The following is a 25,773-nucleotide window of genomic DNA, read 5'->3' as shown; positions in this document are numbered from 1 at the left end:
CTCCGCCCAGCATCTTGGGAGGGACGGCTTGCGAGCTATTGGTGGATGAAAACTCTTCGCAGAGGCGGAAGTGGGGATGAGAGGAAAAAAAAATGGAAGTCTTCCGTGCAAAGTCCGCCTTAGTCTCAAGTCGGCATAGCCGCAGTTAGGGGTTATTAGCAATTAAAAGAATGCGAGGAAGCTGTATACCAGGGGTCTTCAAACTCGGCCCTTTTATGACTCGTGGACTTCAACTCCCAGAATTCCTCAGCCAGCATGCCTGGCTGAGGAATTCTGGGAGTTGAAGTCCATGAGTCATAAAAGGGGCGAGTTTCAATTCTTAACCTTCCGTTTCGGGTTATTTAGGAGTGCGCTCACCAGCAGCAATAAAGGTAAAGGTAAAGGTTCCCCCGCACTCGCGTGCTAGTCGTTTCTGACTCTAGGGGCCGGTGCTCATCTCCGTTTCAAAGCCTAAGAGCCAGCGCTTGTCCGAGGACGTCTCCGTGGTCATGTGGCTGCGTGGTCATGTGGCTGGCATGACTAGACGCCAAAGGCGCACGGAACGCTGTTACCTTCCCACCGTAGTGGTCCCTATTTTTCTACTTGCATTTTTACATGCTTTCGAACTGCTAGGTTGGCAGAAGCTGGGACGAGTAACAGGCGCTCACTGTTACGCGGCACTCGGGATTCGACCCGCCAAACTGCCGACCTTCTGATCGACAAGCTCAGCGTCCAAACCCACTGAGCCACCACAGCAGCAATAAGCGACTACAATTCTCTACGCCTTCAGTTGTTGCTCGTTCTGGATGATGAATTCAGATTCATTGAAAGGGAAATAGGTTTGGGTATACTCCTGGAATTACAGGCAAACCTTCCAGATAAAATGGCAACAGAGGTGGCCATCACTTTGTGCAAATAATAATTTTACCTAAACCTGAATATGAAAAACCCAACATTTTTAGATGATTTATATTTCAAGGCAGTGCTTCCCAAGCCTTTTCCTTCATTATCCAAATCGCTTATCAGAAAGTTTTACTCAATGTAGATAAAACAGTCACTTAAATGTCCCTGTTGTGACTGTGTAAGGTGTTTGTGTGTCATTACCTAAAGCAAAACCACTTGTACTTGATTTTGGGTAACAGGTTCACGAAGCACTGTTTTAAGGTAGTTGCTTGGTTAAAAAAGATTAAACGCAATTTTGAAAAAACTCACAAATTTGGATTTTTATTCCCCTGCAAGTACATATCTCTACATATATACATTCCTTAGTTCTGAAATAATAATCCTAGCTCTTGTGTCAAAAATGATTAGCTTTTACTAATATTTACTTTTCAGAATAATGTTAATAGATGTTTAAAGGAAAATATTACCTCAAAAAGAAATTCTTTTTGCACCACTGGAAACATCTTTACAAAGGAGATTTGGAAACTACCAGCTATGTCCTCAATGTAAAATGAAAACTTGGTAGCCATTACAAACTTAATTTCAAATTAAACAATATGCAGTAGTTATTTTACCTATTGCATGAGACTTAACTTGAAAGGTTCTGCCTGGAAAAAGATCCCTTCTTTCCTCATTCCTTTAAAATAGATTAGAAAGATAAGTTATAATAAATTATATTTTATGTGAACTTTTTAATAGCAGAACTTAGGGAAGACTAGTGGAGAACTAGATAAAAAAATCTCCCCAACTTTCCCCCCCAAATTTATTAAGATTCAAACAGTTATCTGCATTTTTTTTGGATCAAGATTTCTTTTAATCCATAACTGCAAACTAATAAAACATTCATTCACTATAGAAATTTAAAATCTGACAAACTGCAGAAAACAGCTGCTTTCTACAGTTCAATGCACTTTATATTCCAACCAAAATTTTACAAAAACAATACTTATTTTATATATTCAATAACTATTTTTATCTGAATATTTATTTAAAGCAGCACATCAAAATTTACTCCAGAATGTTGTCAGATAAATTTTATTTCAGTTGATGTATTCAATTTTTAAGGACTCCTCCCAACTAACCTGACGCATGGCTTCAATGTATTATCACTAACACCCCAACTCAATAGAATCTAATTCCAGGTAAAAGCTGAAATTTGAATTAAGAACACTTTTTCATGCTTAATATAGTGTGGAATCCAAACATCACCACCTGCTAAAACCATCTTATGCAAAATTATTTTAATATAAAGTATAAGAGGTTTCCCTATTGGAATGTATCCAAATATGGGAATATGGTATGAAGAACATTATAAAACATTTAGTAAAGCTACCTACAACATTATTTTCATTTATAAATTAAAAACCTAAAATCCAGGTAAAGTTTGCATCTCTTACATAACTTTCATATGTGCATTAATAACAGAAATACACATTAAAATGGCAAAATGTACATTGTTGAACTACTGAAGTCTCAATAAGCAAACCTCTTTAGAGGTAATCTAAATTATTCTTTAACTGCAGCATTTTTCAATTAAATTAAGTGCTTAACAGCACTGAATCAATTTCTTTTGAAGAATCCACAAATTTCAAAGTAACTTAACTGCACCTCAGGTTATTTTTAAGAATTCCTAAAAATGCCTGAGAAGCTACACTCAGTGCAATACTGAAATTTATATATACATCTTTTTATGACTTTCAAAATATAAGTATGTTTTAACTTCAGCAAAACAAATTTTTAAAAAGTTAATTCTACTCTTCCCTGGAGCCATATAATTCTGAGTTAAAAACAAAATCCTGAACATATGCCAAGAGAAAAATACAACAAACATAATAAAAATTGTCCATGGCTAGTCAAATTCTGGTAAGATGTTTGAGGCATAGTGAACTGATTATAAATTCATGCCTCTATTAAATATTTTACATATTTTTTTACCACTGGTGAAATTATCTGCTTATTCCACCAAAATGTGGTTTATTTAGTCCTCTTTATCAGCTCAGCAGCCACAAAGCGTACCAAGTCAATTATGCCTTACAAATAAAAATATTTCAATCAAAATATAGCTAGCTAGATTTTAATTTTAATCATTAAAATATCTCAAAGATTACATACAATATCTCTAAATTAGTAAATTTTAATGAAACACAATATTGTACATGTGAGCCAATTGTTCTCAACGTAGATCACCATATAGTATGTGAAAGTAGTAAATGACATTGAAAGAATGAGCTCAAGAGGGCCATCCCACTATGTAATCTGGGTTTTATGATAACTTGCCAATTAAAAAACTACTACTAGGTTCAATATGGAGTAGAGAAAGGGTCTCTCCGAAGTAGCTAGTTGTCAAGATCGGTCTTAAGAAGAAGGGATCCTTTTAGCTTGCAAGATGTAGCCCTTGGATTTGATAATTCCTCTGCTTTTAACAATGACTGAATACCGCAGAAGCCAGAGGGGGGTCCATTCGTGCCCGTGGCAATCTGGGAGGCTTTCTCGAAGAGCTTCTTGGAAACCTGTTTCACAAAGCAATTCTAAAAGTTGAACAGATCATAAGAATAGTGTTTTAATATATGGGCTACCAGTATTACTCAATAAAACAAATGTATACCCCCCAAACGCACTTCATAAAACATAAGGTAGCCTTCCTTGACTTAGAATCTTTTGTTTGGCGACCGTTCAAAGTGACTCACACTTATAAACACTAAAGCATCCCCATGATCACAAAATCAAAATTCAGGTGCTTGGCAATTTGCTTATATTAATGATGGTTATGTGATCACCTGTTGTGATCTTTTGAGAAGCAAAGTTAATGGGGAAGCCAGATTTGCTTAATAACCCTGTTACCAATTCAACAACTGCAGTGATTCACTTAGCAACGGTGGCAAGAAAGGTCATAAAAATGGGACAAAGCTCACCTAACAACTGTTTCACTTAGCAACAGAAACATCGGGGTCTATTGTCAAGGGCTATTTATATTTTAAGTGTTTAAAATTAATATCATTTCCCCCACCCCCAAATTGGGGCAGAATTTTTGATAACAGAGCTGGTATTTTCAAGATGCTACAGCTTCATCTGAGACTTCTGAGATTGGAATTCTGTAACTGAAAATAACCAGATCAGGGGAGGCATTGCTGGAGCTTTTCAATACTAAAATCCACTTCTACACTATGCATAATAGATATCATCTCATGTAATATATTAGGTAAAGGTAAAGGTTCCCCCGCACATGCGTGCTAGTCGTTTCCGACTCTAGGGGCCGGTGCTCATCTCCGTTTCATAGCCGAAGAGCCAGCGTTTGTCCGAGGACGTCTCCGTGGTCATGTGGCTGGCATGACTAGACGCCAAAGGCGCACGGAACGCTGTTACCTTCCCACCATAGTGGTCCCTATTTTTCTACTTGCATTTTTTACATGCTTTCGAACTGCTAGGTGGGCAGAAGCTGGGACGAGTAACAGGCGCTCACTCTGTTACGCGGCACTCGGGATTCGACCCGCCAAACTGCCGACCTTCTGATCGACAAGCTCAGCGTCCTAACCCACTGAGCCACCGCGTCCCTTCTGTAATATATTACGTTTCATCTAATGTATTGGTATTTTGCCACTATTCCTCCCAATGTAATGGAAACAGGTTTTTTTCAAAAGTTTTCCAGGGGTCGGTTTCCTCCCACCAACCCACAGTCAGAACAGCTTTAGAAAGTCTTCAGGCTCATTAATAGAATTGTTCTTATTTATTCTAACACGGCAATCCTGAGATTCTTAAGGTGACATTACCTTTTGGGTCATTATGAGTTAACAGCTGAATATCAAATTCTTTTGCAAATAAAGTCAGATCTGGTGGCATTACGCAACAAGAAGCAAGATTCACTTGGTTACTACTTGGTTTCACCTAAAACAAATGAAACATTCAATATGTAATAAAGTTTGTGTCTTAATGGATTTGAATTCATAATGAGCAACTTCTTTCTTACCTGTGCCCACCTGAAGAGCTGTTCTAGCAACGTTTTATCTAGATCAGAAGTCCCTATGGCAACAATCTTTTTTTTCTGGACTAAGTTTTCAAGTTCTGCCCAGTAAGGTTGTAAATACTCTAAAGAAAAATTAATTCCATCTTCAGTTGGAGGGGGAGAAATGATCACAGAATCTAACTGGTCAACACCAAGAGCTGAACATGCTAAAAATAAAAAATAAAAATAGACAAGAATTTTATACAGACTTTTAAAAAGCAGAAACAATTATATGTAATTCATTTACTCAGTATATTTATTTTATAGCACATTCTATGCAATGCATCTAGAAAATGTAAAACATTAAGAATAGCTATAAATTAAAACAACCTATAATGAAATTTGCTTAAAAAAGATGAGACATAAAAACAAAATCAAAAGATACAAGTATCTAACAGACTTAATAATTCAGGAACGGATCAGTCTATAAAATTCTAGAATGTTCCCTTCATATCATCCTCTGAATATGAGACTTCAGTATGGTCTGGAAGGCAAGCAAAATGATCTGTAGCTCAAGTATAATTCACTCACAAATCAATATTTGCACATTCCTTCAGCATTCATACAGGTACAACATTTTGACAGTTGTAACAAGTATGTCATAAAATACATGGTAAAGTATTTTAGATTGCAGATGCCGACATAGAGCAGGCCTGTGAATCTATAGATCTTTAGAATTGTAAAGATCAGCAAAATCATTTTAACTTACAATGAAGTATCTTATGAAAAGAGGAGAGAAATATACTGAAGAGTAGGGAATAAACCATACAGTTTATAAATAGGCTTTGAAATTCAGCTGTAAAATAAAGTTACTGTAAAAGTTAACTGAAAAGTTAACATGTCACCCAGTACCTTCCCTATCCTTTATATACTTTTCCTCTTTCTACATCCATGCTTTTTTTTCTCAGTAGCCCAAAATAATTTTCAGCATGCTATAAGAAAAATAAATGCCTAATTATTGTCAAGGGGCATAGGAGACTTCTAACTTGCTTTGCAAGAGCACTCAAGTTTACAGTCTCTGTTTCATTTAAGTGACACAAGTTTGCCTTTATTTCTCCAGAACAAAAGGACAATCTTTGTTCTTTGCCAGCTGTAGTTCAAGGACAAAGATGAAAGGACGTGAAAGTCTTTAAAAAAAACCCAAAACCTTGAGATAAATCTGACAGCTGTTTTAAATGTACAAAATATAACTGGGCAGTCACTCAAATTTAGATTTTGAACTTACTCATATTGACTGCTTCTCTGATTGCTGAGGAGTTTGATCTCGTGACAAAGAGTTTTGCTGAAAATGAAAACGCAATCGTTAACAAGGATGCAGGCAAAATGCAAGATCATGCTTTTCTGGCTAAACATAAAAGCTCAGGATATATTAAGGGATATTTTTCAGTGGCATATCACAATTTTTGTGAAACAAAAAAGCATCTTTGGTGAATGGTAGGGAAAAAGTTTGAATCAAACCACCTCCAAAGATATTTGGTTCCGCTGTCAAATTGCAATTACCATTAGTTATTTTATCTAACATTCTTTCTTCTTAAAGTGTGTGGCTCAGAATTACTACTTCTCATAGTTTGAAAATTATATTTGTTTTGCCACATCTAAAACTGCATCAGGATCATTTTATAACCCTAAACTTTGATTTAATGTTCTACAGAAATGCAACTGGTTTTATTAGACATAACTATGTTAAATAGAATTCCCATTCACCAAATGACCTCCATTTCAGTCTCACTTTTTGATGCTCTGTAACCAAGGAGCTTACAAGTAAAGCTAATAAGGAAAGATTATTCAGTTTTGCAACATAAAGCACAAAACTGATTTTTACCTGAAACTTTCAATTCTTCTCTTTCTTCAGAATTAATCTTTTCTACTGCTTGTGGGAGAGTGCAGTCAATAATGTCAGGAATTTCCTGAAATAAATATTTAAATATAATTTGTATCATGAAATAAATAATCATGAGCAGCTTTCTTCTTGGGGCAGCTAAGCATTTCTAATACACTATCAGCTGCAAAATGCATAATGACACTTCAAAATAAATGTTCTATGTTCAGTTTTTAAAAAAACAAAGTGGTTATCAAGATAAAAGTTATGACTCCCCTTGGTCTACTCCAGGGGTAGGCAACATTCGGCTCTTTTATGACTCATGGACTTCAACTCCCAGAATTCCTGAGTCAGCATAGCTGACTGGGAGTTGAAGTCCATGAGTCATAAAAGAGCCAAGGTTGCCTACCCCTGGTCTACTCTAAGGTTATCCCCCTGCTCCAGAGGGGATAACCTCCAATTTGTTTATGCTCCTATGTGAAACTGGCATTATTTGTCAGGAAGGGCAAGACAGTGATGTGCACATCATTTACAGGTCGTACATTCATTCTCAATTCCGAAGACAGGCTTACAGTACTGTTAAATGGGCAGCAATCTCCCTTTCCAATAATTCAGCTTCAAAGTACTTTTTACAGATCTGTGTTGCTGGGTATTATTTTTTTTTGAACACAAAGAGAACTTGAACATCTCTAAAATCAATTTCACAAGTTTGCTTTTTTTTAAAAAAAATATCAGGATGGGGTGGGATACCAACAGACTGGCAAACAGAGCCCACAGGAACTAAAGAATCTAACCTGCACGTATGGATACTGCAAATAATCTACAACCTCCCCATTAACTAAAATTGTAATTTTTCAAAGTTATCAAACCTCATCAGATTTTGATAATTTTGCAGCTTCTTTAGTATTATTTGTGAAACTGCCCGAATCTATTAAGATTTAACCTTTGGCCTGTTGAGATACAAGGAAAAAAATAATATTCAGACTGCACAATAGTGTTATAAATAGGAAACACTGCCAGTCCCTGCTCCACACAGGCTTGATGTTCTTATTGTATCTTCAGTGATTTGAAGATAGATGCAAAAAGCATACTGAAACAATTTTGAAACAACCTGATCAGCATACACCTGATAATTCTTGCTTTATTTTTATTTCAGGGTGCATATTGCTGATGGGTAAAGACAGATCTACTTTCATGCATGATTCTTAATGAGGTACTTTCTGTTTACATTTTATCATGTAAATCTCAATGGACTAGAACTGATAACAACTCAAAACTGATTTATGTTACACCACAAGCAGGGTTTTTTTTTTTAAAAAAAGCAAATTATCTTATTCCCAGTGAGTGAAATATTATTTATTTAAATAATTTGTTCTTATTTTATTAGTAACAATCTTTCTGCTAAGTTTGTAGAAAGCTTATTTCTAGGTCAACAATTCCTAAATCTTTTTCAGATGATTTTACTGTTTTATTTAGTGGCTCTTATATTACCGGTAATTTTTAGGTTTCATTTTTATATTATTGTGACTTCCTAGTCTTAACATTTTCTGTTTCTAATATTCTTTTCAGTTACCCTTTTATTTACATTTAATCTTACCTGTCTGGCCTAAAGTTCTTTATTTGCTTTGTGCTGATTAATGCTTATAATGAAGACTGATGGTAATGATTAAAGAAATAAGAAAGGATTGCTTACTTGCATCAGATCAGAGCTGATTTTTGAATTCCATTCATTTAAGGTTTTCTGAATGCAATCCCGCAGCTGCAAAGAACATGCCAGTATTAACATTTGGTTTCTGTTACTCAACATAAGAAATAAATTAAACAATAAACAGTGTAAAAATAACTTTCCAGTATTCATCTATTCCTTTTGCCCCTATATATGAGTATATCAGTTATGGATGTCATAGCTTACATAGCACAACAAACATGAGAACAGATGGCACACTTCTAAACTGTTATTCATAGGCTTTATTAATGAAGTGTATGTACTCTTTTTAATGCCAAATGGGGGCAACACTTAGTAAAGTGACTAATCATAAAATAGGTATGGTACTTGCTTACGGTAGTACTTGATGGGGAATCACTTGGGAATACCAGGGCTCTGGGTTTACCACAGGTATCTATTCTTGAGAAAGGTAATGGCAATCCACTTATGTACGGTTGCCAAGAAAATGGCATGAATATAGCTATGAAATTACAAGAGGCTGAATTTGACTGAAGACTTTAGTAAAGGAAGCAAATGAACTGTCCACTTGGGGAACTACGCTCTGAATCAAAGATAACATACTGCTTTCTATAATCCTCTTCCATTTTTATCAAGAAGTATTATCAACGTTAAGCCCTTCCTTGTGAACTTCCTGAACACATCTGGTTATTTATGGCTGTCACAGAATACTAGACTAAATTGCCCATCTGCCTGATCCATTACCACTCTTCTTACATTTCTAAAGTCCCCATCAAGATCATGGGTTTTGGTACACAGAAGATAAAAACACCCAAATTATCAAAAGGTAAACAACTAGGGAACTGAAATTATTTGATCTCTTCCTCACTGTCATACTGGAGAAACTGTAGAAGCAGAAGCTTCATTGTGTAAATCAGGGGTCTTCAAACTTGGCCCTTTTATGACCTATGGACTTCAACTCCGCACGCTGGCTGAGGAATTCTTGGAGTTGAAGTCCACAAGTCATAGAAAGGCCAAGTTTGAAAACCCTGATGTAAATCATGGTTAACCATAATGTCTGTCTCAACCATTAAGTATGTATTCCTGCTTAAAAATATAAGAAATACCTTAGCCTCATTAGCCATAGTTTACCTTTTTATATCCCACCAAACTAACTCTCCCCCCTCCCAAACTGCTGAGTATCTGAAGACAAGTTGAAGTTTATTTATTGTAGGTAAATCTATTAATTCTCTTCTCAGCTGACACAGGCCAAAATGAATTTTGACATCTCTTTTTAAGAGGGAAAGACCTGTCACCTTATCTTACTACGGTACTAATTAGTTGTTGTAAAAGAACAGTTCACAGGTGCTATAAATACATCCAATGCAAGCTGCACTGGTTGCCAGTTTGTTTCTGAGTCCAATCCAAGGTGCTCATTTTAACTTTTAAAACCCTTCATGGCATGCAATAGGGTTCCCTGGTTACACCAGCCTGCCCCACTTGATCTGGCAGAGAAGGTATGATCTAGGTACCATTGGCAGTGAACAGATAAGGCCAAGATAGAACTTTTTGGCTTGAAGGTAAAGTGTTAAGGTTTATCGAAAGGTAAACATTACATTCCAGCATAAGAACCTTATCCAATCTTTGAAATATGGTAATGGCAATATCATGGTTTGCTGCCTCTGGACAAGGATACACCTTGCTATCACTAACAGAACTATGAATTCTGAATTGTACTAGCAAATTCTACAGAAAAAAATGTCAGGGTATCTTTCTGAAGCTCAGGAGAAACTGGGTCATGTAGCATGATAGTGACCCAAAACCCACAAGATTAGTTAAAGCAGAAGAAAGTCAGTGTTTTGAAATGGCCAAATCAAAGTCCTAAGCTTAATCCTATAGTAATGCTGTGAAAGGACTTGAGGCAGGAAGTTCATGCAAGGAACTCTTCTAGCACCCCTGAGTTCTTGCTACATTTGGATCATTTTCCTCAATAAATAAATGAACAAGTAGAATGGTTTTGAGACATTTAACTGAGTTTTCTTTATCTAGTTTTAGGACTTGTATGGAAAGCAGACTGTGTTTAAGGTCATAATTATGCAGAAATATTAAAAATGCGAAAGGGTTCACAACCCTTACACATCACTACCTACTATAAAATAAGAACCTTAAAATTTCCTTGATTAGTAAGTCAAACTTTAATGAGTTTTAAATACTGGGCCAGGAGGAGGTTTGCTGTAAGTATAAGATACTTGAGCATAGTTGATGAAGTAACTTTGATCCAATTTTGTTTGCAGCTTTTGTTCTTAACTGTAACATGCCACATTTAGATTTTTAAAAAAAAAAAACAAAAACAAGTGTCTCAAATGTTAGCATCTCATAGTAGGTCATACTTCCACATATGACCTGAGGCTAGAATATGATTTCCTGCTTTAATTATATCAGGATTCCATCCTGCAATTAGAACCAGGGTGAGGCAAAGATATTTGGCTGATACATGCTGCAACAAAACTATTATACAGTTCAAGCTGCTCACATTTTATATTAAGCTAGAAGTACATTAGAACATTTTTAAATGAAAAATAAAACAGTAAAGTTTATCTTTGCAGGTGTTATTTTGAGTGTAACAATCTAACCTGAGTCTTAAAAGAAGAGGGGAACTGTGTTTTCCCTAATATTATTGGAACATAACTCTCAGCAGTCAATGGGGCTTGGTACTAGGAGTTATCTTTGGCAATGTTTATAGAGCCCCAGATTCAGGCAGACTTTTTCACTTTCATAACTGCTGATCAAACTTTCAACTGTTCACATTCCTGGCTTAAAATATAAAATTCCAAAATCAACAATGTATTGGAGCTTTTTCCCCATTGCCGGGAATGGGTGGCCGTGGTTTCTTCATGACGTGTCCGCAGTTTGACACCCCTACAACTCTTCTTGCCCAGGCATCTTGCAGCAGTGCCAAAAGTCAAGCCTCTGTATTTCTCCTACAAATAGTATAGCAAAATTTAAATAATTTATTTTCAAGCTCAAATTGAAAACATTCAGATTAAGGATGGCATGCTGGAGCAAAAGAGCTTCAAGTCGAGGCTGCAATATGGAATACTCCACTATGTTTTAACAAGAGATTCAGTTTTGAGACCTGAACAGGGATAAACTATTTTCAATCACACCCCATGTAATCAGCTGTACAACCATGCAAAAGAAGAGAACTGTTAAGTAAGTTTATTACTACTACTATATTCCTACTATTGCTATATTTTTTGTGATGATTTCTATCCACAAACACTGGTGTCTATGTTCATACAAGTATATTGTCCTGTAATTAGTGCAACACTTTATGAACCTGGACTCTGTTCTTTAAATACTTATGCCATAATAAATGTTAACCTTTATGGTGCTCAAAGTCAATTATTTTGACAGTTACTACAGTCAGACCTTTGTAAAAAATTCTATACATCTATTATACAACCCAGTCAACATAAATATAAATAAATGTATACAGTGTATTTTATTCATCTCTTGAAGGATGAATTTTGATTTTTTAAAAATAATTCACATCCCAAGCGTTTTAGGCTTCACAGCAATTTTGTGCTGCTCCTTACCATTGAACTCTACTCACTTGTCCCTACAAGACTTTTCTGTGTCATAGTTAAGTCCAGAGTTCTTTCCCTTTTGACTTTTTGCTAGGGAAGGCCGGAACAAAAAATTACTGTATTGCAAGGCAAAGCGTTTTATATGGATGGCTTGCTAGATCAGGCTTAAGAGACTTGAGTTAGCTGACTCCTCAGTGAGGAACAAACCTACATTCAGCTGCCTCTTGAAAAAAAAAAAGCACCTTTGGGGCAAACCATGACCTGGATGACTTAAGGCTCTCCACGGACATTAAACTACATTCCCGGACTCCAAACCACTTTTATCATAGGCAGTAAAGTCGGTCACAACCCAAAGGTTTGGCTTTGGCGTAGCAGTAGATCGGGAAAATCAAAACACGAGGCAAATAAGTAACACCAGCTGCCTGCAATTAGTGCAGGTTCGAGTCCCACCAGCCTCAAGGTTGACTCAGCCTTCCATCCTTCCGAGGTAGGTAAAATGAGGACCCAGATTGTTGGGGGCAATTAAGCTGACTTTGTAATAATGCCGCTTGGGGGTGTGTGTGAAAGCCCTTATAAGCAGGCATATACATAGAATGAAGGCTACTGCTAAGTTTGTAAGCCGCCCTGAGTCTTCGGAGAAGGGCGGGATATCAAGGGAATAAAAATAAATAAATAAAATAAATGCCATTCCGCAACAAGCGGGCGTCCGCCTCCGTCCATCGTCTCGTCGGCAAAGGCATACGCGGGACGACCCCTTAATCGCCGCCTACCACCCTCACCCCCATACACACACACACACACACACACACCAGCTCATCTCTTCTTGGCGCTCACCTCCTCGCTGGGGGTGGCCGGACATTTCTTCCGCAAGCGGCCCCAGTTGAGCAGGTTGCCGGTTTGCAGGTTGAGGGTGCGCGCTTGTTTCAGCAGGGCGGCCGCCCGGCCGCTCTCGGTGCCCATTGCCGGCGCCCGGATATCGCGCTTCTCTTTCTCTCTCTCTCGGCGAGGAGGAGCCGCTGTGCCCGGTCGGAAAGGTGGAGAAGTAATATTACCGCCCTCGAGTCGCCTCCTCAGAGGGCGAGGAGCGATGACTAAGCAAATAACAGTGCTCGGTCACCCTTCCCGATCACATGGCTCGGGGACAATAGGGGCAGGTGGCCGGCTAGGGCAAGGGGAAGGAGCGGCGGAGGCGGCGGCGGCAGCGCGCTAGCAGCGGAGGAGGCGCGCTGCCGGGAAGAGCCTCCGGCGCTGAGCGCCTGGCTTAACCCCTCCCAAGAGAAAGCGCAGCCCCGCCGCCGAGCCCAACGTCTCGCCATCGGCGCATGCCTGAACATCCCGAGCATGTGCCGTGGTTGCCGCGGGTCCCGCCGCTTTCCGGGAGACGGGAGAGCGCGTTGACTTGGCGGCGCCCTCTGCCGGCTGCCGGCGGTATTTACGCGTGCCCACCTCTTCGCCGCCACCCGTACCGTACTGTGTACAGTAGGTATTGAATTTCGGTTTTTAAGTTTGAGGGGTGTCTTGGGGCGCGGTTCCGCTTTGCTTCTCTTCGGCGTCCGTTCTCATCCTTAAATCTTCTCTTCGGTCCCACGGGCTTTCGGCAACAGTGTGTTAACCCTAGAAGAGAAACGACACCATAAGGAGGGAAGCTTTTTGGCACACCTTTGAATGTTTTTCCAGAGTCTCGTTTCGCTACTTATTTATATCGCGCCTTGAATAATTCAACTCGGCGAGTATACCTCTTTCTTTCGATGGGCTATTTGCAAGCATGGTTTACTCCAGCTTCCCGTAATGAATGTGAATGCGAGCATCTTGAGTTCATTTATTTCCTAGCAATTATTTGTGCTGTTTATCCGATCGAGAACCTGGAGGAACCTGCTTTTACCTAACTCTGCATCCAGCCCACATATCGATGGGAGTGTTTTACTTTGCGGAAATATAGTACTGTAACGTGGTATTACCAATAATTGGAAAGACAGGAGACGGTCGAAGTCCTAATTTTGCTTACTGTAATGATCAAGTCGTTGCTGAGTGTTTTTATTTCTCAGCCTTTTTGGAAAATGAGTTCTGAATAATTACAGAGTTATAAACAAATTCAAGACATTATTATTTTCTTTTTTGACAGACTAGGTTATTTATATTGCTGTGCAACCCAGGATTACTGTATATCAGCAGGGCTGACATGGTGCAGTTAATTCCCAGTGCTAGTTCTCAGCATTCCAGAAATTTGCTTCAGAATAGAAAGGACTAATCTGAAATGGTTGCCTGATGGTTGCCTGTTGCATACCTGAATGGCTTCGTGCCCTGTCCATCTTCCAACAGATTCTGTTGGGTAAAGGATTAGCTAACAATATTCTTGCTCACCTTTAAAAATATTTTCCATTTCAACTCTGCATGAGTTATTGTTCCAATTCTCAGAGCCACACTCTTGTTTTAATTTGTTAAAAATGTAATTAGGTATCAGAACTTTAGGCCATGTTCTGTAAACTGATTATATTATATGGGAATTCAAGAAGTAAAAGCACCTTCCCTGGCATAAAATTTTTCCCCACCTCTTTATTTTTGTTTTTTCTCAAACAATCCTTTTAAAAAAAACACCTCAAAAACATATGTCTCACAGGATATACACCAATTAATCCAAAGCCAAGCCACTGTCTGACTGTCTAATCATTAACCCTCTGCTATACTATTTGTATAAATGGCACAGAAAGATCCAAGATTGCAATTCCTTCATATACTCACTTTCTACTCAAAAGTAATTACCACTGAATACAGCAGGGTTTATTCTCAACTAGAATAATACAACATTGCAGTTTTGAGTTCTATAATAAAAGCTATTATTTAATATAATAAACAGCTGAAAGAATGGGATCAATTATATAACAGCCTGTATGAAATGTAAACTGAAATATTTTTGATACTTGGGTTGTATAATCCCCCTTTTGTGTGAATTTGATACACACAGAATGCATTCTGAAGTTTGGAATTTGCTGCTGCAGGCTTTTATTTCTCACTGTCTATTGGTCTCCAATAATGGTTAACAAAATCTTGGCTGCTTCCCAGAGTGCTGCAGTAAAAATGGAGTGAATATATTAACAAGAGCACAAGGTGAGAGGATAACATCTCATTCTGATGATATACCAACTATTTGCTATTTAATATTAGCATGTCATTTCAAAATGAAGGAACATAACAGTTACCGGGTGAACACGGAATACGGTTTTCTGTGTACATAAAAGCAAGATGTGAAACTTTTTTTGTGACCAGGAGACATAATTTTTAGATCAATTTTATCCCAGTGGTATAAAGTTATAGGAGAATTGCAGTGATATGATGTAATCAAAGGGAGTGGAGGGTTTTTTTCAATCTCATTTTGTGGTTGGCTTTTATAAATGTGGAAAGGTATATCAAGCCTTCCAGAATGAGAACAACTGAGAAGAGAGTGGAGCAAATGAGGTTTGGAAGTTGCATGCATCTCACTGATTTTTCATCCCTGCATTCAAAGTTTTATACTGGCGCATTAATATGCGTGATCAATTGCATGTTAACGCATAGGGACACCGCAGCCTCTGATAAGTTTAAGTGATTTTAAGACTTGAGATGTCAAACAGAATGTTGCTGTTAATAATGAGGCTAATAATGTAAATTGGGGCAGTACCTGGAGACAGCAGAATAGAAGGGAAAGAACTAGACAAAGTAACAAAATACAGAAACCTGCAATTATAAGTAGAACAACTGTGGGAGAAGAAAGCAAAGACAATACCAACAGTACTGTAATAGGAACCTTGGGCACAATCCCAAAACAAGTGGAGCACCACTTAAACACCATAGGCATTGCAAAATCACCACCAGTCAATTGCAAACGGCAGCTTTACCTGGAACAGCTTACATCCTGTGACGATCCCTTCAACATATCCACTTCTGCCTATCCCAGGTCCTTGGGAATGTCTTGACAGTGGGACAAAAATGCCAAATCCAGTCTGAACATCTGGCTGGCTGTCCAATGAACCATAATAATGTTGGTTCAAAAGAGATTGCAGTGTAAATAAACAATAAAAAAATCACCACAGTCCTTAGAATCTGAACATCCCAACAAACAACATCAAATCAGCAAGAGATCAACAGCAACAGAACATACCGTCATTAGCTGGGAAAGGCCACACAGTATCTGCTCACATTAAAAGACAAAGGAAAGATGTTACATGGCATCAGAAATCACTAAGGCTGGAATTTCAGGGTTTTTTGGGTGCTACCACTAAGAGGAAAACCCGTTTGGTGTAGTGGTTAAGACACAAGGATAGAAATGGAAAGACTTATGAGTTCTAGTTCCCCCTTAGGCACAAAGCCAACTGAGTAACTTTGGGACAGTCATTTTCTCTCAGCCCTAGGAAGGAGGCCGTGGCAAACTTCTTCTAAAAGTGTTGCCAAGGAAACTGCAGGGATTTGTCCAGACAATTATCAGGAGTGTAACTAACTGTAAGGCCTGCACATGTGCACCCATGCATGTGCGCATACACACAGGCAGACACATCACCACAACCATCAGGTAGACTTCTCCTTCCAGTAGCCACACATCTAAATCAAGAGGCAAGTCTGCCCAAATAACTAAAATGTTTCAGTTCAGCGGTTTGGTAAAGATTCAGAAAAATCAATGCTATAATATTTATGTATATATGTTGTAATTTTATAGGTGAGTTCCGCTGACAGATCTATAGGACCTTCTACCCTCAGAATCTGAGATACATAGTGCTGTGAGCATCTTTATTTTAATAAATAGATATTTGTAACATGCTTCCTATTTATACAATCACAAAGCAATTGGCAACAATACTATAAAGCAAGGGTCCCCAACCCCGGGTCTGTGGACCAGTACCAATCTGTGACCTGTTACAAACTGGGCTGAGCAAGCGAGTGAAATTTCATCTGTGCATGCATGGGATCTAGGTAGTGCATGAAACCACATGCACACAGGTCTGTGGAATAATTGCCTTCCAAGAAAATGGTCCCTGGTGCCAAAAGTGATGGGGACCACTGCTATAAAGCAATCTGTTTACCTTAATTCCTGGGTATAAACATGCAATTTAAACATTCCTTGAAAAATACCTAAAATACTCTACTGTACAGACTTGTGATGTCTTCACAAATAAGTGTTTTATTTGCCAAGACTTTTGGATTTCATGCAACAAACACTGGATTGACTGACAATGATTTGTGATTTGACACAACCCCTTCTATTTTAAAAAAAACAGATTTGATACCAAAACACTATTTTTACCAGTTAGGTCCGGCCAGCTGGGTGACTTTAGGCCAGTCACTCTCTCTGCACAACTCACCTCAGTGGGTTGTTGTTGAGGGAAAAATAGGATGAAGAAGATGTGTTGGATATATTCACCACCTTGAGTCATTGGTAAAAAATAATAAAGCAGGATACAAATAAATAAATGGAGATGGGAATCTCTAGTTCTGTCAGTTTGGAGATCTAGATCCCTGATCATCCACTGAAGGATAATTATGACTATATTGGGCTGAGCTAATATTGGAAAAGCTGCAGTAAGCCAGATAGAGATAGGAGTAGGTAACATATTAGTATATTACCTACTCCTGCCATAATTGGATGTGACTTTCTCCTTCAAAAATTAAAGGTTAGCAGAATTAAGTAAAAGACTTATTAGTGCAATTATCAAAAACTATATTTTTATTTCTAATTTTTGCTTCAAGTCTGAGACCTGTTTACTGATCCAAAACCACTATTTTTTTTGAAAAACAAGAAAACCTGCTTGGATGCCTAGCCTTGCTTACTGAAGATGATACTCTAACTCTCACTCATTTTGTGATATTTTCTTGGCTAATTCCAAAAATACATCAATTCCACAATATCAAATACTGCCTCAGCCTCAGTTACTAATGACTGGTTTAGTTTACAGTTTGAGAAACAGAAAATGTGCAGCAGATGAAGGAAAGCAGAAATGTCCAAATGTGTGTGCTGATTTAAGATAATGGATATTATGGCTATAAGCCATACCAAACTCTTGCTATGAGGAAAGGAAAACTAACACTGAAAGAGAATTAATCCTGAACAGTTAATATTTCATAGAGTATGCACTCTGCTTTTAGAGTGAAAACCTTTACAGAGCAAATATCCTCTCAAAGTAAAAATCCCAAACTATACAATCAAATCCTGAAAACAGTATTTACTACCTAATAATGTATTATTTCAAACTTTTATCTTTTACTAAAACTCTTGTGCCTGTTTGTAACCATCAACTGGACACAATAGTATGTCATTGGGCAACAATTTTTGAACTAAGGTAACTCAAATGGGCTAACTTACAGAATGCCAGGAACCATTAGTTCCATGGAAATGAAATGTGGGACAGTTGTGGCCACTCTATTGCACAGTCAGATAATCACAGTCAGATAATCGTCATTTCCAAGGCTGCCTGACAGCTTCCCACAAGGCAATGGGAAACCTGGCAGGAAGTGTAAATCAATTGTGGTTCCCGGTGCTCCCTGACAACTTCCCACAAGCAAAGCTGTCCGGGAGCATTGGCAATAGAGAAGCTGGCAAGGAATGTTGCAAGTTTGCTTGGATTAGTCTCCCCCTTCCCAGTTTGCTGTGCTAGCGACTGGCACAATTCCCATGCCCCCTTCCTGATCTTCCTGAGTCTTCCCTGACTCATATGGCACCTCTTGCCCACCTCTATAGCACCAGTGTTCCCCACGCAGTCTCTGAGTACCAGACAACTCTACTTAACTTCTGAGGTTAAGTGCTGCTATCAGATGAGATGAAAGTTATCTAGGTGCTACCACTAGCTGAGACTAAAAGCAAATAGCAATACTTGAAGTTCATCCAAAAATAATTTCATGTAATATGATTTAACACCTAGTTCCACAAGTACTGTATGTTGGGTACTGTATCCTGGTCACAGCATTTAACTAAACAACATGGGAACTTTCCAAGGATTACAGCTAAAAGGAGAGGTGCTTCACTTGTGTTAACATGTTTTGTGCAGCACGTCTTGGGATACATTTCACTAGTCCATTGATTATTGTAATATACTTTATATGGGGCTGGCCTTAAAGACGATCCATAATAATAAAAGGGCCATACAGCCTCATAAATTCTTCAACTTAAGATATTCATCAAAGCATTGGAGGGAGCTGAAAGGGAAGGGGAGGGAGGGATTTTGTTTAAAACAACTTTTTGTGTTTCTACATTTGGGATTTTAGGGAAGCTGTTGTTGAACAAAAATTATTGTTATTTCTGCTATTTTATGCCTTAAAGTTAATTAGTGATTATTATCCAAATAATGTATGGTTATGTACACCATTTTAATAAACACTTGCACATTACAAATAGTCCTTGACTTATTAACACAATGGGGACCAGAATTGGGCTCATAAGTTAAGTTACCACGTGACTCGATTTTACAATGATCGTAAAGCAAATCACAATCATAAAGTGAATCATGTGATTGTTAAGAAAATTCACTCTCCCCAATGGGCGAAAACCAGCAAAATACTATACACTGTAAATCACAAATACTTGACATGAGACATTGCAACCGGCAGTAAATGCAAGCTGGTTGCCAAGCATCCAAATTGCAGTCACATGACCCTAGGCCAGGGGTAGGCAACCTCGGCTCTTTTATGACTCATGGACTTCAACTCCCAGAATTCCTGAGTCAGCTATGACTGAGTTGAAGTCCATGAGTCATAAAAGAGCCGAGGTTGCCTACCCCTGCCCTAGGGTGTATGTGTGACATTTCGCAACTTTTTGGAAGTCATTTTACACAATTTAAAGGCTACTCCACTCTATACAACTCTGGGTGACTTTCAACTTTAAAATCAAGAAGCAATAAAATAAAACCATAGATCATACACAAGGAAATAATCCACAACATGCAAAAGTCTTATGAAGGCTCAACATCTATCTACCCTATCGCTTGGCCGGTTTTTCAATAATTTTCTGAACATCATCAGGATAGAAGCCATATGGACTTCTGGAGAGATGCTGTTCCAGTGGGCAAACAATGGAATAAAGAAGGCATACAGATAGTCCTTGTTTAGTGACTGCCTCATTTAGCAATTCTTAGCAATTACAATATTGATGAAAAAGTAACTTTATGGCCAATCCTTTAATTTATGAATTACAGGTCCATGAAGCAAGGTAAGCTGAAGTAAGATCATAAGCACATGTGTGGTTTCATTTAGCAGCTGCTTTACTTAACTGAATCGTCAGTCCCAACTTTGGTTGCTAAGTGAGGACCACTTGTACTTTATATGTACCAATAAAGTGTATTTTTTTCCTACTCCAGAGTGGGAAAATAGTTCAGTAAGCACATCTTTTATGCACATATGCAATGGGATTCAGGGGTGCTACTGTCCACACAGTTCTGCTGCATGATGATGTGATTCATGGCTTCCATGGCTAAAATTCCAGTCTTGTCCCATGTTACTAAGCATGGGGGAAACTGCCAACAGAATATGTCAGTGTGGTATTTTAAAGCTCAGGACTCCTGGTGTAATCAAGTTTCCCCCCCACCCAAAATTTTTTTCTAAGGTTGATTTCTCTACCAATCAATGACAGCAAAAGAATTAGAATTTTATTTTTCTCTTGGTTGCCATCTAGTGGTTATCTGAATTAGTGCAGAAAAAGACAGCAGCGCTGTTAAACTAAATTTTCTAAAATGCCTGGAGAAAACCAGAGTTGATTATCCCTCCTAAACTGTAATAAGCAGGCCCTGAATCCCAGCAACAATTATTCCACCAGGAAGACTCTCCCGTGGAGCCATGCAGACACTACACTTGTTATATAGGAGGTCCCTGACTTATTTTGTTTAGTGATCGTTCAACGTTACTATGGCACTGAAAAAAGTTCACTTATGACTATTTTTCACACTTATCACAGTTGCGGCATCCCCCTAGTCATGTGATCAACATTCAGACACTTGGCAGCTGACTCCTATTTATGACAATTATAGTGTCCCAGGGTCATGGCATCCCTTTTTGTGACCTTCTGACGAGCAAAGTTAACGGAGAAGGCCGATTCACTTCACAGCCCTGTCAGTAACTTAACAACTGCAGCAATTCCCTTAACCACTGTGGCAGGCAAGGTCGTGAAATGGGGCAAAATTCACTTTAACAAATGTCTCACTCAGCAACAGAAATGTGCGGGCTCAGTTGTGGTCGTAAGTCGAGGACTACTTTTCAGCTGGACTAATAATAATAATAATATAAAAAGTTGGAAGGGACCTTGGAGGTCATCTAGTCCAACCCCCTGCTCAGGCAGGAAACCCTATACCATTTCAGGCAAATGGCTGTCCAGTCTCTTCTTAAAAACCTCCAGTGTTGGAGCATTCACCACCTCTGGAGGCAGGTTGTACCACTGGTTAATTGTTCCAACTGTCAGGAAGTTTCTCCTTAGTTCTAGGTTGCTTCTCTCCTTGACTAGTTTCCATCCGTTGCTTCTTGTCCTGCTTTCAGGTGCTTTGGAGAACAGCTTGACTCCCTCTTCTTTGTGGTAGCCCCTGAGATATTGGAACACTGCTATCGTGTCACCCCTCACCCTTCTCTTCATTAAACTACACATACCCAATTCCAGCAACCGTTCCTTATACGTTTTAGCCTCCAGCCCCCTGATCATCTTGGTTGCTCTTCTCTGTACCCTTTCTAGAGTCTCGACATCTTTTTTACATCGTGGTGATCCACTAACTGCTATACTGTTTTTTTGATTGTGTGGAGGTTGTGTTTGCCCGAATGCGTGCGTGCGTGCGAAGCGAACTTGGCCAAGCTGCGGGCAGCCGCTGAGAACCGAACTCGCCAGGCGGCGCCTTGGCCCGACGGTCCCACCAGGGGCGATTCTCACAGCTACTTAAAACATACGTGTTATCTGCGCGCGCGTGCTGCAAGCAGGATCCCGTCGACCCCCGCGGAGCAGCCGCCGTCCGTGCTGCTGGGAAGCCGCAACTGAACTCGGCGCCTCCGGTCTCCAGGCAGCCGCAGCAGCAGCAGCAGCGGCGCGCAAGGAACGGGGAGGGAATGGCGACGAGGGAAGCGAGACGGCGGAGCGCGCCCCCTCCTCCTCCATCCCTGCAAGGCTACCTCCCGGGCGTAGGGAACCTCCTGATTGGCCGGAGGACCTGCCGAGGCCCCCAATTAAAGTGCAGCCGCGGAGCTGCGAGGAGGATCGGGGGAGAAGGAAGAAGCTGCTCCCGTCGCCCGTAGCGGTGGCATCTTCTAGATCGGCAGCCGGAGGGCGGGTAACCAGATCCCCGGCGAGATGGGAAGCAGGATCACCTTCTTTGAGGTGGGTGTCTCGGCAAGGACGGGATGAACTGATAAAACACACACACACACACACAAACACAAACACACTTCCGAATGGAGTGGGGAATAATATCCTCGGAGTGCCAGTGTGCCCTTCTCCGGATCCAACCATCTGAGTCAGGGGTCTTCAAACTTGGCCCTTTTATGACTTGTGGACTTCAACTCCCAGAATTCCTCAGCCAGCAAAGCTGGCTGAGGAATTCTGGGAGTTGAAGTCCACAAGTCATAAAAGGGCCAAGTTTGAAGACCCCTGATCTGAGTGATACTCGGTGGCCAATTCTCGGGAGCAGGAAAGGAAGCAAGCAGGAAATCGCTCTTTCCAACCGCTTTTCCGCCTGCCCTGAAGCTAACCGGGACAACCACCGAGGGCTGCTCCCGCCATTCCTAAGCATAAGAAGCCTTTACTTCGGCTTTACTTGTCTCTTCACGGTGGAATGAATGGGACTTCCTAGTGTGAGTGCTTCGGAGCACAGCCTTCAAAACATAAACATCCTTAAAGTAGCAGGCGTCAATCTCTGATCCATCTCTTGCCCCCAGAGGGGTAGTTAAGGACAACTTCCTCTAGATTAGAAGCACGCAGAAGAGAGGTAGTACTTACACAAACAGTGCCTTCTAACGATAGGGACGCTTTTGCTACCCACTTTAGGCAGGCATCTTATGGAGGCACATGTTTCTTGGACTTGAGGTCAGGTTTACCAGCAATTTGTGCATATCTGGAAATGTTTTTGCTATGCTGTGGAAAAAACCAGTGTGTCCCGGTTCTTCTCAATTACTAGTCAATTGCACATATGTGGGGTTTGATTTTGTTAAGGCACAGGATGGCTTATTTTCTTCCACTTCCCCTAACTAAATTTTCAAGAACTTTTCAAAGGAACAAGAAATGGGAATATTCAGTGGTATAATATATATGTGTGTCTATCATAGTTTACTTTTTTACATTTACGTTGACTGACTTGTAATATATAGTGCCTGACTAAAAACTACCAATAGTTGAAATGTCTTATTTTACAGTAAATGCTTTCTGGATGTTTTCTTACCATCATTATACAGGTATATTGAAACTCACTTCTGAATTGCATTCAGTATTCCTGCAACACTTTAAGCTACTAGAAACATCCTTTAGAAATAGAATACATCTGAAGCATAGTTCTGCTGTGCTTCAGAATATTTAACGTTGTATTTAACTTTAACTATTTTCCTTTTAACTATTTTCATCACTTAACACATTTATTTTTTATCTTTTTTGAGAATTTAACTAGAGAAGTTGAAATGCTTTAAATATTCCAGAGCATTAACGAGGGCTTTTCTGTTTAGAAATGTATAATTATTGCTATTTTTTTCTTGCACGTTTTGTAAGATGGCCAAACTTCCACTTTTTGGGATATGCCTTTATAAGTGCAGGCTGTTGTTTGTAAAGGAGTTTTTGTGTGGATGAAGATGGTTAAACATTTCAGATCACTTGGGGTAGATGGTCAGTGAAATGTTTCAGGCACAAATGGCCAATTTCTTGGAAGAGTCTGAGTCCAGCAACTTTTTTTAGCTTGTGTGTTGTAAACAGTATTTAAACTTAATAGACTGAGATGATTGACAGAGCTTCCCCTGAAGTACTTGGGCCTCAGAGTTATCTAGGAAACCCAAGCCATCTATATCACAGGCCAGCAATGCAGAAATGAGGATAGAATTTATAAAAATGATTTTTTTCCTGCCTTTGTAAGCAGATAGATTATCAAAATTCCCCTTTCCCGGATTTGGGGAACTTTTAGCTCCTTCCACATTATTCCAGTTACTTTTAAGAAGGCTGGCACTGAACATGCTAGCACTAAAGGTTGTCAGGGAGGTGGAGGTACAATCCAAGTTACATTCTCCTCTCTAACGTCTTGGAAATGAAGAAAGTAAGCAATCTATATATCCATGCATTATAGAATTGTATCTTTAGTTTGGTCAGTTTTGAATCAGAAGAATATTTTTATCTCCTTTTCTTATATTACACAACAGAAATTAATAGTTTTAAAACTCTGAATGGCTAAAAAATAGTAGCTTATTCCTTTTACCAATTCCAGGCCATGGTTCAGATACAGCTGAGAAGAATTGATTATATATTTGTCCCCAAAATGGCCCATTGCTGAAAATAGTATAATTTAGTATAATAGTATAATTTAGTATAATAATAGATGTGTGTATATTTGGAGAGGTGTGTGTGAGAGAGGTAATGTCTTCACAAAAAGTGCTCATTGAATTGTAACTCAAACTGGAATGGATTAGAGTAGCTTATACTGATCAAGAGACCTTTTACAGTTAGTCTACCACGATGCGCCTAGATAGTATGTTCAGCAGAGTGTGTACAATAATCCAGTTTTCCTCAGAAAAAGCTTGGATGAATGTATTCATGTAGCCGCTCATCTCATTTTCATCTTGGCACATATTCACTCAACTGATCTATTATGTAATTGATCCCATGCTGTTTTGTATTGGCTGAGATTAGCATCATGTTTTTGACAAATCTCAGATGTTTTAATTGTAATTATTTTAATCATCATTTAGATCAGTTTTCATGGATTGAACCAGTGTCTTAGTTGAAGCTTGTGACTAAGCAGTATTTACAGTCTCTGACTTGCAAAATTTAGGGAAAGGGATGGAGATATTTATGAAGCATGAGTGGGATGAAAGTAATTTTGAATTTGTTGGTAAATATTTGGATGAGTTTACAGTGCAACAGAAAGACGTAATATCTCTGTTTATTGCAATGAATAAAGCTAGAAGTAATTAAGAATAGATTTTGGGGGGTAAAAAAGATTGTGAGCTTTACATCATTCATTTTGGAATCTTGAAATATACAATTTTGCAGCTATGAAGATTTACAAAATATGTCTTTTTTAATTAATCAGAGATTAGCAAAAGCATATTTACCTAGAAGTAAGTATTGGAACTCTGAGGCAAACATAAAAAATGAATTTCTCCTAGGCCACCATGCATGATATATAGCTATGTTCTGATTTGGTCACACAATAAAGATAGAATCCAAAGGTAAGTTACTAAAAACATTACAGTACTTAAGTAAACATGAATTTATTATGTTGTGGTAAATACAGGTAGTCCTCAACTTATGACCGCAACTGAGCCCAAAATTTATGTTGTTAAGTGATAAATTTGTTAAGTGAGTTTTGCCCCATTTTATGACTTTTTTTGCCATATTTGTTAAGTGAATTACTGCAGTTGTAAAATTAGGAACATGGTTGTTAAATGAATCTGCTTTCCTTATTGACTTTGCTTGTCAGAAGGTCGCAAAAGGGGATCATGTGACTCCGGGACACTGCAAACCGTCATAAATGTAAGTCAGTTGTTAAGCATCCAAATGTAAATCACATGAGCATGGGGATGCTACAATGGTCATAAGTGTGAAAAAATGGTCACAAGTCACTTTTTTCACTGCCATTGTAACTTCGAACAGTCACTA

The 25,773-nt window shown here is 38.9% G+C and overlaps 2 protein-coding genes across 3 annotated transcripts in view; one reads left to right on the top strand and one right to left on the bottom strand.

Annotated features, from left to right (window-relative positions):
- Positions 1-439: 439 nt before the first annotated feature.
- On the bottom strand, positions 440-13,332 carry GCLM (glutamate-cysteine ligase modifier subunit). 2 transcript variants are annotated; one of them, XM_081322408.1, is made up of 7 exons: positions 12,828-13,332; positions 8,434-8,499; positions 6,744-6,828; positions 6,147-6,203; positions 4,886-5,088; positions 4,689-4,803; positions 440-3,431 (listed from the first exon to the last, which is right to left on the bottom strand). In XM_081322408.1, exons 1-7 carry the CDS (start codon positions 12,951-12,953, stop codon positions 3,277-3,279), a joined length of 807 nt encoding a protein of 268 aa, XP_081178534.1. In that variant the 5' UTR covers positions 12,954-13,332; the 3' UTR covers positions 440-3,276. The 2 variants fall into 2 exon arrangements, with proteins under 2 accessions (XP_081178534.1, XP_081178533.1); XM_081322407.1 differs by having other exon boundaries at positions 440-3,449; positions 12,828-13,325.
- An 8,179-nt stretch (positions 13,333-21,511) lies between these two features.
- Positions 21,512-25,773, top strand: part of LOC308665200 (very-long-chain enoyl-CoA reductase-like) — a 42,986-nt gene continuing 38,724 nt past the window's right edge. Inside the window, exon 1 of the mRNA XM_081322915.1 lies at positions 21,512-22,299. Coding sequence (XP_081179041.1) covers positions 22,273-22,299 — 27 coding nt within the window. The 5' untranslated portion in view covers positions 21,512-22,272. The remainder of the gene's footprint in view (positions 22,300-25,773) is intronic.

The sequence above is a fragment of the Vipera berus genome (genome assembly GCF_964194415.1).
Source record: "Vipera berus genome assembly, chromosome: 3".
Lineage (NCBI taxonomy): Eukaryota > Metazoa > Chordata > Lepidosauria > Squamata > Viperidae > Vipera > Vipera berus.
This window is presented reverse-complemented; position numbering and strand designations above follow the sequence as displayed.

Bases quoted from the DNA above. Each gene is read 5' to 3' on its own strand.
- GCLM (XM_081322407.1), bottom strand. From the start codon at position 12,953: ATGGGCACCGAGAGCGGCCGGGCGGCCGCCCTGCTGAAACAAGCGCGC. The intron at 8,500-12,827 runs GTGAGCGCCAAG...TGTTCTTTGCAG, and splicing joins CGGCCACCCCCAGCGAGGAG to CTGCGGGATTGCATTCAGAA. The intron at 4,804-4,885 runs GTAAGAAAGAAG...CATTTGTTTTAG, and splicing joins AGCTCTTCAGGTGGGCACAG to GTGAAACCAAGTAGTAACCA.